This window comes from Lonchura striata, chromosome 33 (genome assembly GCF_046129695.1).
Source record: "Lonchura striata isolate bLonStr1 chromosome 33, bLonStr1.mat, whole genome shotgun sequence".
NCBI lineage: Eukaryota > Metazoa > Chordata > Aves > Passeriformes > Estrildidae > Lonchura > Lonchura striata.
Genome location: NC_134635.1, coordinates 2043202 through 2058277, shown reverse-complemented (window position 1 = coordinate 2058277; position 15076 = coordinate 2043202). Strand labels below are relative to the sequence as shown.

Here is a 15076-nt window from a genome sequence, read left to right as displayed (position 1 = left end):
CCGTTCCCATCTCCCCATCCCGTTCCCGTCCTGTCCCGTGTCCCATTTCCACTCTAGTCCTGTCCCGTGTCCCGTTCCCGCTCCAGTCCCGTCCCGTGTCCCATCCTGTGTCCCGTTCCCGTCCTGTCCCATGTCCCGTTCCCGTCTCCCCATCCCGTTCCCGTCCCGCGTCCCGTTCCCGCTCCCATCCTGTCCCGTGCCCCGTTCCCGTCTCCCCATCCCGCTCCCGTCCTGTTCCGTGTCCCGTTCCCATCTCCCCATCCCGTTCCCGTCCTGTCCCGTGCCCCGTTCCCATCTCCCCATCCCGTTCCCGTCCTGTCCCGTGCCCCGTTCCCGTCTCCCCATCCCGTTCCCGTCCTCTCCCCGTCCCGGTACCGCGGCACGCTGCCGCCCAAACCGAACGCCGTGTAACAGAGCCCGGTGACGAACGGATTTTGTTCATTTCCAAGCCAAACCCGTCGCGCAACGTTCCGCTGTCCCCGGTGGGAACGGGCCCGTCCCACCCGTGCCGCGAATCGTTCCGGGGACACCTCGGAACACGCGGCTCCTCCTGGCACGGAGGCCCAAATTCCGGCAGGGAGGCTGGAATTTAAGGCACGAAGAGGGTTTGTTCTTCACCTGAGAGTGGAAAACATGCAAAGCATCCAACTCCTCCTCCAACTGTCCCCGTAGGAAAAGCAAAAACTGTAACCTGCAAACTGTAACACAGCCCAGCCCTCTGGAAATCACCCCAAAACTGGAGAGGTTTTGGGGCAGGCAGCTCAGAACCAGAGGCACTGGTGAAACCTTGTGCTGGGGGGATGGATTTCCTCCAGCACCATCAGGACCTGCAGCCAACCCAACAAACCCCCAAAAATCCAAGGATTTCTGATCCTGCCTGATGGCCCTTGTAGAAAGTGAGTTTGGAATCCTTCAGCTGGGCTTTTGGACATTTTCCTTCCTTCAAACACATTGCCATGAGCAGAACAGATCCTTCAAACCCAACAGAGTTGTGGAAAAACAAACAGGAGTGGAGAACTTGGGACAGCAGGAGATGGGCAACTAAAAGTGTTCCTTGGGCTCGCTGAGCTTTCTCCTTTTGGGCAACTGAAATTGTTCCTTGAGCTTCCTCCTTTTGGGCAACTAAAACTGTTCCTTGGGCTCGCTGAGCTTCCTCCTTTTGGGCAACTAAAAGTGTTCCTTGGGCTCGCTGAGCTTCCTCCTTTTGGGCAACCAGAAGTGTTCCTTGGGCTCGCTGAGCTTCCTCCTTTTGGGCAACTGAAATTGTTCCTTGAGCTTCCTCCTTTTGGGCAACTAAAACTGTTCCTTGGGCTTGCTGAGCTTCCTCCTTTTGGGCAACTAAAACTGTTCCTTGGGCTTGTTGAGATTCCTCTTTTTGGGCAACTGAAATTGTTCCTTGAGCTTCCTCCTTTTGGGCAACTAAAATTGTTCCTTGAGGTTCCTCCTTTTGGGCAACCAAATCTGCTCCTTGGGCTTGTTGAGATTCCTCCTTTTGGGCAACTAAAATTGTTTCCTGAGCTTCCTCCTCCTTTTGGGCAACTGAAATTGTTCCTTGGGCTCGCTGAGCTTCCTCCTTTTGGGCAACTAAATCTGTTCCTTGGGCTCGCTGAGCTTCCTCCTTTTGGGCAACTAAATCTGTTCCTTGGGCTCGCTGAGCTTCCTCCTTTTGGGCAGCACCTCCTGGCTGGAGGAGAGCTCAGCCTGGTGCACCTGCCAAGGAAAACCAACAGATGGAATTACACCCGGAATTACACCCGGAATTCCAGCAGCTCCTGGGGCCAGGACAGAGGGGGGACACAGCCAGAGCCTCGCCCCAGTCCCTGCCCAGATGTGCAGCGCCTGCAGGAACATCTGGATGCTATTTCCCGACAGAAATTCATCCCCACAGGTTTTAGGGAAGGGTTTGTCCTCACTCAGCATTCCCAACACGTGGCAAAAGCCCCCCAAAACCTCCCAGAGCTGCAGATGCCAAGGAGCAGCACAGACACGGGGCCCAAATTCCAGCCTGGACACAACCTCTGCTCCAGCTGTGCCAGGTGGGAAGGATTTGGGTCCCCACAAGCAGCACTGCCTGCCAGACTGACCTGGTTAAACAAATAAAAAGGGATTTTTCTAGGAACGAAGGAGTCACAGAGGTGAGGTTTTAATTTTGGCCCAGTGTTTCCCAAGTAGAAGCACAAAGAAGCACTGGGTGAGTTCTGGGCATCTCTGCTGGCACCAACTCCCCTGGCTGATGGATCAAACCTGCAGGAAATTTGGCTAAATATCATCTAAAACTAAGGAATTTTGTTACCTGCATCGAGTCAGCTTCCAACTCTTTGGGACAGAATTCGTTTTGGCAGTGTTGAATTGAATGGGAATTTAGGAAGTGATGAGAATTTCATTCTGTCAATAGCAAATGCATTCAAGCTCTGAGTTTTATTCACTGTTTGGAACAGAAATTATGAGAACTAAAGAAAAACTGATACTAACAATGCAGCTTTGGAATATCTTCCCACTTCTTGTCCTGCTCTCTGACACAATCAGCTCAGATGTTTTACGGGTCAAATGATCAACCTGGAATCAGAAAATAGATTTTGCAAAAAATACACACTGGAGAGCACAGCAGGGCTCAGTGCTGGGGAATTTGCTGTTCAAAACTGAAATTTTGGGGTTTTTAAATGGTGATAAGCCATGGAAATCACAGCTTTTACAGCTGGGTGTGCTGGAGGGCCCTGGCAGAGAGAAGCATGTGCTGGTTTTACACAGAAAATCACTCACACTTACCTACAGCTATCCTGTTTTAAGAAATCTTTATTAGAGACCTGTGTGAAGCAGCCCTCCATGTATAAATGCCACCAATTTCTACATGCAGGGGATATAACCTGAGTTACCAACTTGAATTTTTTAAGTTTGAATCAACTTTTCAACAAGCTTTGGTTTGTCAGAATGAGCAGTGGAATTCCCATCAGGCAGTTTATTAACATGGAAATTCCATTCCCCTTTTCACTCAGGAACAGTCACAGCATCTGGTTTGTTTTGAGAGCTGTTATTCCAGAGGAACAGCCTTTTGTCAGTGCTTTAGAATGGTTCTGGAAAACACCAGGAAGTGAAATGTAAAGGAATTTTGTTGCTGGAAATAGTGACTGGGGGAAATAAGGCTTTAAGGTTATTCAGAGGAGGGAAGGAGCTCCAGTGAAGCTGAAGATGACAGGGCAAAGTTCCTACCTGAGGATTGGAAACATTGAGGGGAGTCTGGAGCCCTCCAGCTTCCTCTTCATCAGCTGAATTCTTTTCTGAAAGAAGGAAACATTGGAGAGTTAAATAAAGTGTTAATAACAAAACAAATAAAGGTGTTAACACCAGCTCTGCCCCGGCGAACACTTTACAACAGGTTGTAGACCGCAGTTCTCATCCTTAACTCCATCAAACTTTAATTTATTGAAGTCAGCCACTTCCTACCCGAGCTCCAGCTCGCACACAGGATCCATGAAGAGGGTTTGACCCCCAGCTCCCTCCCTCACTGCCCTGCTGGAGGGATTGGACTCAACCTGGAGCCTCAGGAGCTGCAGGACAGGGAAAAGCCACCCTGGGCCAGCAGCAATTCCAGCTGCAGAGCCCCCAGCACTGCCTGCAGCTGCAGAACAGGTTCTCAGGGGGTTTTTAGCAGTTCCTGGTAGTTTTTGGCTGTTCCTAATTCATGCTGCTCTTCTAGGATAGACAGAAGTGTGGAACGGTGAATGTGTGACTGTGGAAACAACAAAAGAATTCCACGCTGACAGATGGGTTTCCCTGTAAATAAAACACTTGCCAACTCCCTAGGGCAAGAAATTTTATGCATTTCCGCATGGTTTTGGAACTTTTATTATTTTTTTAGAAGAATCAGACACACCTTCATGTGGTTATTCCAGTTCTGCAGCCTACCAGCATTGTCAAGACAAAAGTTCTCATCTACGTGTGTTGTTTCCTACACATTTCCACCATTATTTTTTGAACAGCATGGAAATGGCAGATGGTTTGGCAAAGCTGCACCAGAAAAAAAACCCAAACCCAACATTTGAAATGCTTTCTGTACAGCAAATGGGTTCCAGATTGTCTGGGTGCTTCTATCCAGCCTCTCCAAGAGGAGCAGATCAACAAGCAGCAATTCCTTCTTCAGTTTGTTTGGCAGCAAAGTTCAGTCTTCAGGGGCCTGAAGGGAAATGTGAACACAAACCATCCTCTGTTTTATCTAAAATCTGAAAAGGAAACTCCTGAGATCCCCGAGGGCCTCATGGATCCCTTGGAGTGTCTCATGTTTTGTGCTGGAGACACTTTGGGTTCACATTTTTTGTTGCTCTGATGAAAAGCCAGCAGTGGGGAGTTCCCAGGGCTGGAGGAGTTATTTGCTGTCAGATTTTATTGACAGCGTTAGGAAAAACACTTGAGGAAATTCATTGCTGTGTGATTCATACTAACAAAAATACTTTGATAGGACTTGTATTTATTAAAGTTCCTCTAGGAGGAAAGGATGAGAGGGTTGGGGGTGCTCAGCCTGCAGAAGAAAAGGCCCCAAGGAGAGCTCAGAGCTCCTTCCAGCACCTAAAGGAGCTCCAGGAGAGCTGGAGAGGGGCTTTGGAGGGACAGGACAAAGGGGAATGGCTTTGTCCTGACAGATACTGGGAAAGATTTATTCCCTGTGAGGATGGGAGGCCCCGGCACAGGTGGCCAGAGCAGCAAATAAGATTTATTTCTAAATATAAACCCCATTCCATTTAGCTTATCTGATAAAATGGAACAGAAGATCAGAATTTTGAACAGTAACATGAAAATATGTTAATGATGTTTTAATGTGTTTAAATTTGTTAACCAAGGGCTTCATAGAATGAAGCTGTGATAGAAAACAAAGGCACAGTCATATATGTGAAGGAAATAATAGATATTTGAATATAGAAAACCGAGGGCTTGAATAATATAATAGATAATATAAAATTATAATAAAACATATCATAAAATAAAAATATAATATGGAAATATATATACAAATATATATTACCAAAAATATATAATATATACAAATATACATTACAAAATATAATATTGAATTATATACACAAATATTACCTTGAGCTTCTGAAATATTCACATTATTCTTATCTTCCACTTCGTTATCCAAGCCAGGATCCTCCTAGATTAAGGAACAAGTCTGTCACTTACAGCAGACACACAAGGAAGAAGGTTTCTACTGAGATGATTGAGGACACAATAATTAGATGGATTTGTGGTGGAATAAACTGAAATAAGTGATTGTGACACGGGACTGTGAGGTTCCACCAGTGTCCCTCTGCTGCTCACCCTGCTTGAACAGGCTGCAAACTGGAGCAGTAAAATTAAGGAAAAAATGGATTAAAGACACATTGTCCTGAATATAAAGGGGGTTATGGCTTACACACAGTGAAATAATAATGGGCTTTTTCTAGATGCCACACCACCAAAAAATTCAAAAAGCTACCCAAAACAAATTCTGTGCTCTTACATCCATGTCCTGGCTCTCTTCTTTTGCCACCTGCAGAGGCTCAGCAGTCTCTCCCTGCTTTAGGATGCTCTTATCAACATTCTCCATGCGCTGTTTCTCAGTTGTGATTTTCAGCTTCAGCAGGTGAAAAGGTGTTGGCACTTCCCCCACGTTCAGGTACATGGGCTCCTCCTTGAACAGCAGCCCCTCGTCCTTGGCCTCCTTGAACCCTGGAGGTTGGTAATCAGGGGGTGTAACTACAGAGAAATTAAATGTGTTAGAGGGAAATATGTCCTTAAAAACTCATTTTAACTCTTTTCCCCTTTAAATAGAGTTACTGCAAAAAAAAAAAACATGAACAAAACTGTGTGTGGGGAGGGGAGTAATCAATATTCAGTCTCTTTAAAGTCTCTATTTAAAGCCCTGTTAAAGCTCTCTGGAAGAGGTTGTAGATATAAAAAATAGAAGCTCTGATTTGTCATTGTAAGGCAGGAACACACTCAGAAAGCAGAGCCAGGTATTTGGACAGTCATCACACCAGGCTGGGAAATTCTGACACACTCTGGGAAACTCCAAATGTTTTAAAACCCAGCTGTGGGAACTCAAAATGTCCCTCAGACATTTTTGGAGGTTCCGGGCTCAGGTCAGAAGCATTTGAGACCCTGGCAGGCAGCTGCAAACAGCTGTGATTTTGGGTTTGATCCGTGGAATGATTTACCAACCTTGCAGGAAGAAGAAGAACTCACAAAATCCAGGTATTATAGTAGAAGTAGTCACAAAGTAAAGAATTTTTGAGTGCTGTACAGGTTTTGGTTTTGTACATGGGAGTCAGAAGTTTTAAGATAGAGGGAGGATAGGATAGTCTCAAATCTCTCTTTCTTCTTCCTCACCTCCATGTTCTTGGTGATGCTGGCACTCAGATTGGTTTAGAGTGGAAAAGCACCATTTAATATAGGTAATGGGCATTGGGGAAAAACTGTAAATATTTAACATATAATGTACCATATAAAAGATAGAAAATCACCATTTAATATAGGTAATAGGCATTGGGAAAAAACTATAAACATGTAACACGTAATGTACCATATAAAAGAGAGCAGCAGCCCTGGGCAGGGAGAGAAGAAGCAGTTGGGGTGAGAGAGGATGTCAGGGTGTGTGTGTGCCTCTGCCTGAGCTGTGAGCAAACCACAGCAGCCCAAGGAGAAAATCTTTTAGATAACTTGCAATAAACTGCCTTGAGACTGAACACCAGAAAACTTCTAAGCCTTTTTTTTACAAGCACAAGTTAGAAGAGGAATTTTTCCACCACATGGAAAGGTGAGCTCCGGCACCCAGCCAAACTCAACCACGTCAGTGCCAGGATTGTGCCCCTGCAGGGAGATCACATCCCTCTGTCCTGGGAAACAGCCACAGGTGAACTAACCTCCCTGAACAGCCACAAGGATTATTCATTAAACACTCCTTTGGACTGCTCTGCAGAGCTGAACAAACCAGGGGGCAGGGCAGCGTACCCTCATCGTAGTAGAGCAGTTTCATGGTGAGGCAGACGTCGTTGGGCAGGGGGCTGAGGTTCTGCATCAGGATGTAGATCTTGCGGATGAGGAGGATGCTGGCCTTCTTGGTGTCTGCACAGCTGATGGTGGAGTCTGACTTCCTGTCCTTGCTAAAAACACACACAGCACTCACATTCTGTCTGATCCACGTTTCCAAAGTCTGTCTGTTAACAATTACGAAGGCGAGAAGCATCCTGTTTGTTGCCTGAGACTGAACACTGCAATTCCTACCCCTGCTTGTTGGCTGATCTCTTTGGGAGATCAAACCCTGAGCCAGGGACACCAGGAGGGTTTACCCCAACCTCTTGAAAGAATAATTAAAAACACAATCTGGAGGTAAATCCATTAAATTAATCCTGGTGCCAGGATCAGCACCTGGCACCGACTGCTCTATCCTACCACACAGTGCTTAAAAGGCCAGGGGTGCCCTGTGTCCTCACCTCAGCAATGGGAATTCCACCATGACCGAGCTGTGTATCACAATTTACATTTCTACTGTGTTTTTGCTGTATTTTCTCTTATTTCTGCTACATGAGGAATTCCATGTAACATTCAGTATCTTCAGATACTGATGTGAAGTAATCTGATGTGAAGCTTCACTCCCTACACATAAAACATCTCAAGTATCCTCACAGAGTATCAGACTAACATTGAGCATCATCTTCTGAGTGGATATTAAAATATGAGCATTATCAAAATGATCAGTTGTATTTTAGTACAGCTAAGCCAGGAGTGTATGTTGATGAAATTAGTCTCAAGATGCAGAATTTAAAAAGCAAACAGATCAAATGCAGGGCTGTGACATTCAGGTGTGTCCAAGGGACGTGGAACAGTCCCAGGGGCTGTACCTGCCAAAATCCAGGAGTGGCCCATCGTGGGTGTACTTGAACTTGAAGTGGTAACACTCTGTGACTGTCTGCAAACAAAGCCAGTAACGATTAAACTAATTATTAATCCTAAACATTCCTGCTGCAGCTCTGCTCAGTAATCCATTAACCTTTAAAGGAAATAACCACAGCCCAACTCCCACGTGCCGAATACAGGCTCCTAATCCTCGAACAATTCACAGTAAAAACATAAAAAACTCTTTAAAGCATAATAATAATGATGATTCTTTTCCAGGAATCACCACGATGAAGTATTTTGAAAATCAGCTGAAGTTTTTAGCACAAAATATTCTGGTTTCAATCGCTAGGAAAATGCTTCACACGTGGAATAGATGTGGTGACACCCAGTGGGTTTTGTGTTTTCCACAAAAGCCCCATAAAATTGTTAGGCAGAGTCAGGATCTCACTCTGCAATGACATTTTGGTTTTTTGCACAGACTGAGAACACTCAAATGGAATTTCACACATGGTAAATCCCACTGACTTCAGTCATTTTTGCACCTGGTATTTCAAAATGCCCTTTTTTAATTTAAATATTCCTGCTGGTACACAAATTTCACTATATCCATATTATCATCAGTGAGATATTCGTGCAGATTTACCTGAGGATCTTCTGTCTGGGTATAGACCTGCATTTTTAAAGAAAATAGAGGAATCGGAATGAGAACTGCACATCCCTCAAAAAATGTCCCCTAAAAACATGTCCCTGCCTTTCAGAGATACTCACTGCTAGGACAATCTGTCTCAGCTGGCAGGAACACAAACAGAGGGGGAAAAAAAAAACAAAAAAAGAACATTAAATATATTTAATTGCCCATTTGCGCTGTTTTGTCTCTAGCTCTGGAATCCAACACAGGCAACTAAAGCCTGTTGGAAGAGAATCTTCCTCTTCGCTCCTATTTTGTGGAGGAGAGGATTCAGCTGCAGAAAAAAACACCCCCAGATCTTTCTGTGCTGCTGCTTACAAGAATTTGATGCAGAAATGCCTGTGCATCCCACACTGCAGCTGAGAGAGCTCAGCTACTCCCTGAGCAGCCCTACAACTGCACTGGCAGATAAACAAACATTTCAACATGACTGAAATGGGACTGGAGGACTTACGTATTTCTTCTGCAAGGCATCGTAGCATCCTAACAACCTGCAAAAACCAAATTATATTTGCCATCTACTGCTAATTTTCACTCGTTTCTCATTAAATCAAATAGCACCAAAAAAATGAAACTCTTGTGTTTATTCTTAATGTATTAGAGCAATAAATAACACTGATTCCATCATTCTCTTATTAGCAGTTATACAAGCAATGATTCTCCTTGTAACGTCAAATCACCTCAACCTCTTGAAAGAATAATTAAAATATAATCTGTAGGTAAATCATTTATCAGTAAAAACATATTGCAATGCTTCAAGCATTTCACAACATATGTATTCATTAGGGGGAAAAAAAGAGGGGCAAAAAAAGAGGGGAAAAAAAAAAGAGGGGAAAAAAAAAGAGGAATTACTGGTTAGACTTTTGTACTTCTGTGCACTCTTGAGCACCCAGAAAAATGAAATATACAAATATGTAGTGTTAGATATTTATTATTTATTTAGTAAATATAAAATATATTCACTTTGCAAAAAGAGATTTGTGCTCTGCTAAGCCCTGAGCTGAAAACCTTTGTGGAAACATCAATGTTGCATCTGGGAAACAAATGTAGGAGGGAAATTTTTGCCTTTTAGTGGAAATAAAACCAGGAACCTTTGAGCACTCACGTGCTGAGGAAGCGTTACCTGTGTGCTGGAATCAACCTACCATTTCACCAGCTGGGTAGAGCCAGGACAGGTTTTGTCTTCCCGCAGAATTTTGACACAGACGTCTCAAAAAAACCCAAAAAAACCACAAATAAACAAACAAACAAACAACAAAAAAAAACCAACAAAAAACACCACCAAAAAAAAAAAAACAAACACCCAAAAAAACCTAACAAAAACACACACACATTTACTTAGGACAAAGTACAACGAAAAGTTCATTGCCTAAAAGTACATATCAAGAAGAGACTTGTGAGAAAAGTTAATGACTTGGTTTTTCAAATTTTAAATTTTAATAATAATAAAATGGTTGTAAAAATAGTAATACAATTACAGTAATATTAGAGCTAGGAGTATTATAAGACAATAAAAAGCAAAGAATTATGGATGTTTGGGTGTTCTTGGACATTAAGTTATGAGAAAGCATACTTTGTGAACAAAGGAATTACTCTTAAAATAGTATTTTATATTGCACTTGATATATAATATTTTACATTATACATACTCTTAAAATACTATATATATAGTCAGGAAAAGCATACTTCAAACAAAGGAATTACTCTTAAAATAATATTTTGTATTATAGTTTATATATAATATTTTGCATTATATATACTTTTAAAATAATATATATATATATAGTCATGACAAGCATCCTTTGTCAATAAAGGAATTACTCCTAAAATAATATACTTGTTGTATATTTATATATTCTCATGGCTATGTATATTTAATTAAAATAAGAAACTTTGTTTGTTGTATGTTAACCATTTCCATTAATTTTTATGGTGTCTTTGAGTAAGGCTTGAAGAAATTAGCTTTTCTGATAAGAAGCCATAAATTCTTCTCCTTTGGAAGATTTAGGTGTTTTTTGAAGTATTTTATCCTTAAAAAAACCCCCTCTTTTTATGTACATAGTTTCTATTTTAACATTATGTTGGAACTTAAAACTAGATTTAACACACTAATTAAGAGAATTAATACAGCATAACTTTGTAACATTACACATATAATATTTATTGTGATATTTGCAAAAAGCCAATCACAAAATATTCATTTTTCACAGACTAAAATTAATATTTTGACAATTGACAAGTGTGAGCATAGTGTTAATGCTGAGTTAGCAGCAACGATATTACCAGAATTATTAACAAAATATTTAAAAATTTAATTAATTCATAAGTGAAATTTCCTTTACAAGCACCGAAATGGCATCCATTCATTAAAAAGACCAAGTGGCTTTAAAAACAACAAAAAAACCCAGTTTATTTGCAGATTTTCATAGAAACAGCCCCTTACCATCCATGTATCTGGTTCCATAGGCACTCTCAGGGAAGATTCCCCTCAGGTATGTGATGCAGGACACTGCCACTGCCAGGAGCCTCTTCACCAGCATCAGGGATTGCTGCTCCGTGGCTATTTTCTTGGGAAATACAACTGCACTCTGGAAATCCCAGCAAGAAACCAATGCAATTGTATGATTTATAAAGCTAAGCACGTTCCTTACACTTGGTGTTACAGTATTTGTAGGACACAGTTTCTACGACAACAAAGTTCATGTCATTTCTAAATAATTTTTTTTTGCTATCTGTTCTTCATTCGTAATTAAAAGACTGAATTAACCTGCTATTTTCACATTAAAAAATACCACAGAGCACCTGGGTGCACTGCTCCAGCTAAAATTCCCTCATTTTCCCCCACGATTGTGCTGAAATACACAAAAAACAAAACCGTACCACCGAACTCCTTTGCTTCTGAGCAGTTGCCATCCTGCAGAGACTCCCGTGCCTGTCAACGAAACACCTGCATTAGCACCTGGATAAGGAAAAAATAAAAAAGGGCATTCCCTGGATTTACAAACACCTCGTGCCAGCTCAAACAAACCTGTGTTTTTCAGGAAACAGAGCAGTTCAGCTCCTCTGATCATCCCCAGCGTCACATCCTTGATTTTCACAGCAGCACAGGCCTCCCCTGAGGCTACAGGATGCAATAATCAGCACATTTATATCTGTATTTTTATGAAATGTGAACCTCTAAAGACAGCTCTCGTCAACCTATGGGATTTTTAAAGGACCTCATGAAAAGGCTCCCCACATTTCAAACACCTCCAGATTTGTTTTCTTCTGTAATTTAAATGAGTATGGGACAAACAGAACCCTCACCACCCTGACTCCACAAAAGCCTTTCCCCCAACTCTGCGTGAAGAATGCCAATCACTTGGTTTTTCAAATTTTTAAAAGTTTAATAATAATAAAATGGTTATAAAAATAGTAGCACAATTAGAGTAATCAAGTTTAGAGTTAGGATAATTACAAGACAATAAAAAGCAAAGAATTAGGGATGCTCTCGGACACTTAGTCATGCAAAGCATCCTTTGTGAAAAAAGGAATAACCTTAAAAACAACAGCCTGTTGCATATTCATATATCCTTCATGGTTATGCATATATTCTATTTAAAATAAGAACTCCCTCTGTTGTATGTCAACTGTTGCCTTTAATCCCCTTTGAGTCTGAGCAAGGCCTGAAGAAATTTGTTTCTTCTGATAAGGAGCCATAAATTCCTTTTCTTTGGATTTAGGTGTTCCTCAAAGCCAGTATCTCATTCCTAAAAAAAACTCCCACCACATACATAGTCTCTATTTCAACATTATGTTGTAACCTAAAATTCTATTTATTGCGCTACTTAAGTGAATTAATACAGCATCATTTTCTAACATTACACCTATAATATTAATTGTAATATCTGCAAAAAAGCCAATCATAAAATATGAAAAACACTCTCCTTTGGAAGATTTAGGTGTTCCTCCAAGCGAGTATCTCATCCTAAAAAAAAAAAAAAACTCCGCCCACATAGTCTCTATTTTAACATTATGTTGGAATCTAAAATTACATTTAACACATTACTTAAGAGAATTAATACACCACAACTATTACACATATAATAGTCATTGTAATGCTTGCGAAAAGCCGATCATAAAATCTGCATTTTTCACATCAGGAATATCAAACGCACCCACGCCTGAGGAAAACACCTTTCCCAAGTTAGAAACGAAGTGCGGATCACCGAGGGCACCGAGCTCCCCTCACCGATCCTCCACACACGGCATCATCCCCCACCCCCCTCAGCGCAGAATCCATCACCTGCTTCCTCAAGGGGAAACTGAGGCAAGCGGAGGAGGAAAGCGCGAAGACGCGACGCGGGGCGGCGGGCGACAAAAACCGTGAGGTGTGCGTGAAAGATAAGGGAGGAAAAACTGGAGGAGAATGTGAGGAGAAGCGAGATAAAGGAAAGGAGATGAAGGAAGGTAAATGTCGCCCTCACCCTCAGGGCGCTTTTCCCGCCCTCGCCCTCAGCGCGCGCCGCTGAGGGGCCGTGCGCAAAAGCCGAGGGGGCGGGGCTCGGCCTCGCTTGGCGCGCGCCCATGCGCAGCTACCGCCCCTTCCACGAGGGCTGCGGGCGACAAAACTCAGAAGTTAACTGAGTTGAGAGATAAGGGAGGAAAAACTGGAGGGGAATGTGAGGAGAAGCGAGATAAAGGAAGGTAAATGCCGGCCTCACCCTCAGGGCGCCTTTCCCGCCCTCGCCCTCAGCGGGCTCGGCCGAGGGGCCGTGCGCAAACGCAAAGGGGCGGGGCGGGGCTCGCTTGGCGCCAAAGCGCCGCGCATGCGCAGCCGCCGCCCCTGCTGTGAGCGCTGCGGGCCTTGTGGAATGTTCTGGGCTCTGAGGGAATGATAAATGGTTTTTTATCCCTAATTTCAGCTTTGGCCCTTGTGAAAAATGCATGTTTTATGATTGGCTTTTCGTAAATATAACAATGAATATTACATGTGTCATGTTAGAAAGCTGTGCTGTATTAGTTCTCTTAAGTAGCATGTTAAATCTAGTTTTAAGTTACAGCATAATTTTAAAATGTATGTGGGGGGAGTTTTGTTTGGTTTTTTAGGAATGAAATAGTCACTTCGAGGAACACCTAAATCTTCCAAAGAAAAGGAGTTTATGGATTTCTTATCATAAGAAGCTAATTTCTTCAGGCCTTGCTCAACTTGAAGACGCCATGGAAATTAAAGGAAACAGTTGACATCCAGCAGACAAAATTCTTATTTTAAATAAAATGTATGCATAACCATGAAGAATCTATGAATATATAACAGGTTGTTGGTTTTAAGGTTATTCCTTTGTTCACAAGTCATGCTTTTTGTGACTTAGTTTCTAATTCTTTGCTTTTTATTGTTTCGTAATTGCCCTAACTCTAAACTTGATTACTCTAATTGTATTATTATTTTTATAACCATTTTATTATTATTAAACTCTCAAAAATTTGAAAAACCACGCAATTGGCGTTTTTCACAAAGGATACGGTTTTTATTTCTGTTGTTAATTATAGGGAAATAGCTGATAAAAATTAGTGTTAAAATGCCTGCTTGGATGGGGTAACACCCAATGAACATAAGTGTGAAAAAAGCCAATATATTAAAATATCCTTCATGGTTATGCATATATTTTATTTAAAATAAGAATTTTGTCTGTTTGTCAATTGTTTCCTTTAATTCCCAAGGCTACTATTCAGCAAGGCATGAAGAAATTAGCTTTTTCTGATAAGAAATCCATAAATTCCTTTTCTTTAGAAGATTTAGGTGTTCCTCGAAGTATCTCATTCCTACAAAAAAAAACATTTCCCCCACATACATAGTCTGTATTTAAACATTATGTTGGAACCTAAAATTAGATTTAACACACTAAAGAGAATTAACACAGCATAACTTTCTCACATTACACATATCATATTCATTTTAAATTTGCGAAAAGCCAATCATAAAATCTGCATTTTTCACCAATATGTAACAAGCTAACATAATAGAAGAAGTATTTAATGGGATAACCATTTATGAATATGTAACAAGCTAATATAATAGAAGTATTTAGAGGGATAATTGTTTATTAATATGTAGCAAACTAATGCAACAAGTATTTAAAGGGATAGTCATTATGAATATATAACAAGCTAATAGAATAAATATTTAAAGAAATAATGATTTATGAATATGTAACAAGCTAGAATAAGTATTTCGAAGGATAACTTTATTAATATGTAGTAAACTAATATAATAGAAGAAATATTTAAAGGAATAATAATTTATGAATATATAACAGACTAATATATTAAAGTATTTAGAGGGATAACCATTTATGTATATATAACAAGTTACTATAATAGAAGTATTCAGAGGAATAATAATTTATGAATATATAACAAACTAATATAATAGAAGAAGTATTTAAATGAATAATCATTTATGAATATGTAACAAGCTAATATAATAGAATTATTTAAAGGGCAATTGTTATGAATATATAACAAGCTAATATAATA

The 15076-nt window shown here is 41.1% G+C and overlaps 1 protein-coding gene across 1 annotated transcript; it reads right to left on the bottom strand.

Annotated features, from left to right (window-relative positions):
* Positions 1-417: 417 nt before the first annotated feature.
* HORMAD1 (HORMA domain containing 1) lies at positions 418-13157 on the bottom strand. The gene is made up of 15 exons (XM_077789405.1): positions 12846-13157; positions 11589-11681; positions 11441-11492; positions 11004-11148; positions 9706-9769; positions 9015-9051; positions 8641-8661; positions 8516-8542; positions 7875-7942; positions 6985-7136; positions 5495-5730; positions 5083-5146; positions 3208-3275; positions 2473-2556; positions 418-1710 (listed from the first exon to the last, which is right to left on the bottom strand). The coding sequence occupies exons 3-15, from the start codon at positions 11471-11473 to the stop codon at positions 1630-1632; spliced, it is 1080 nt and encodes a 359-aa protein (XP_077645531.1). The 5' UTR covers positions 11474-11492; positions 11589-11681; positions 12846-13157; the 3' UTR covers positions 418-1629.
* Positions 13158-15076: the final 1919 nt, after the last annotated feature.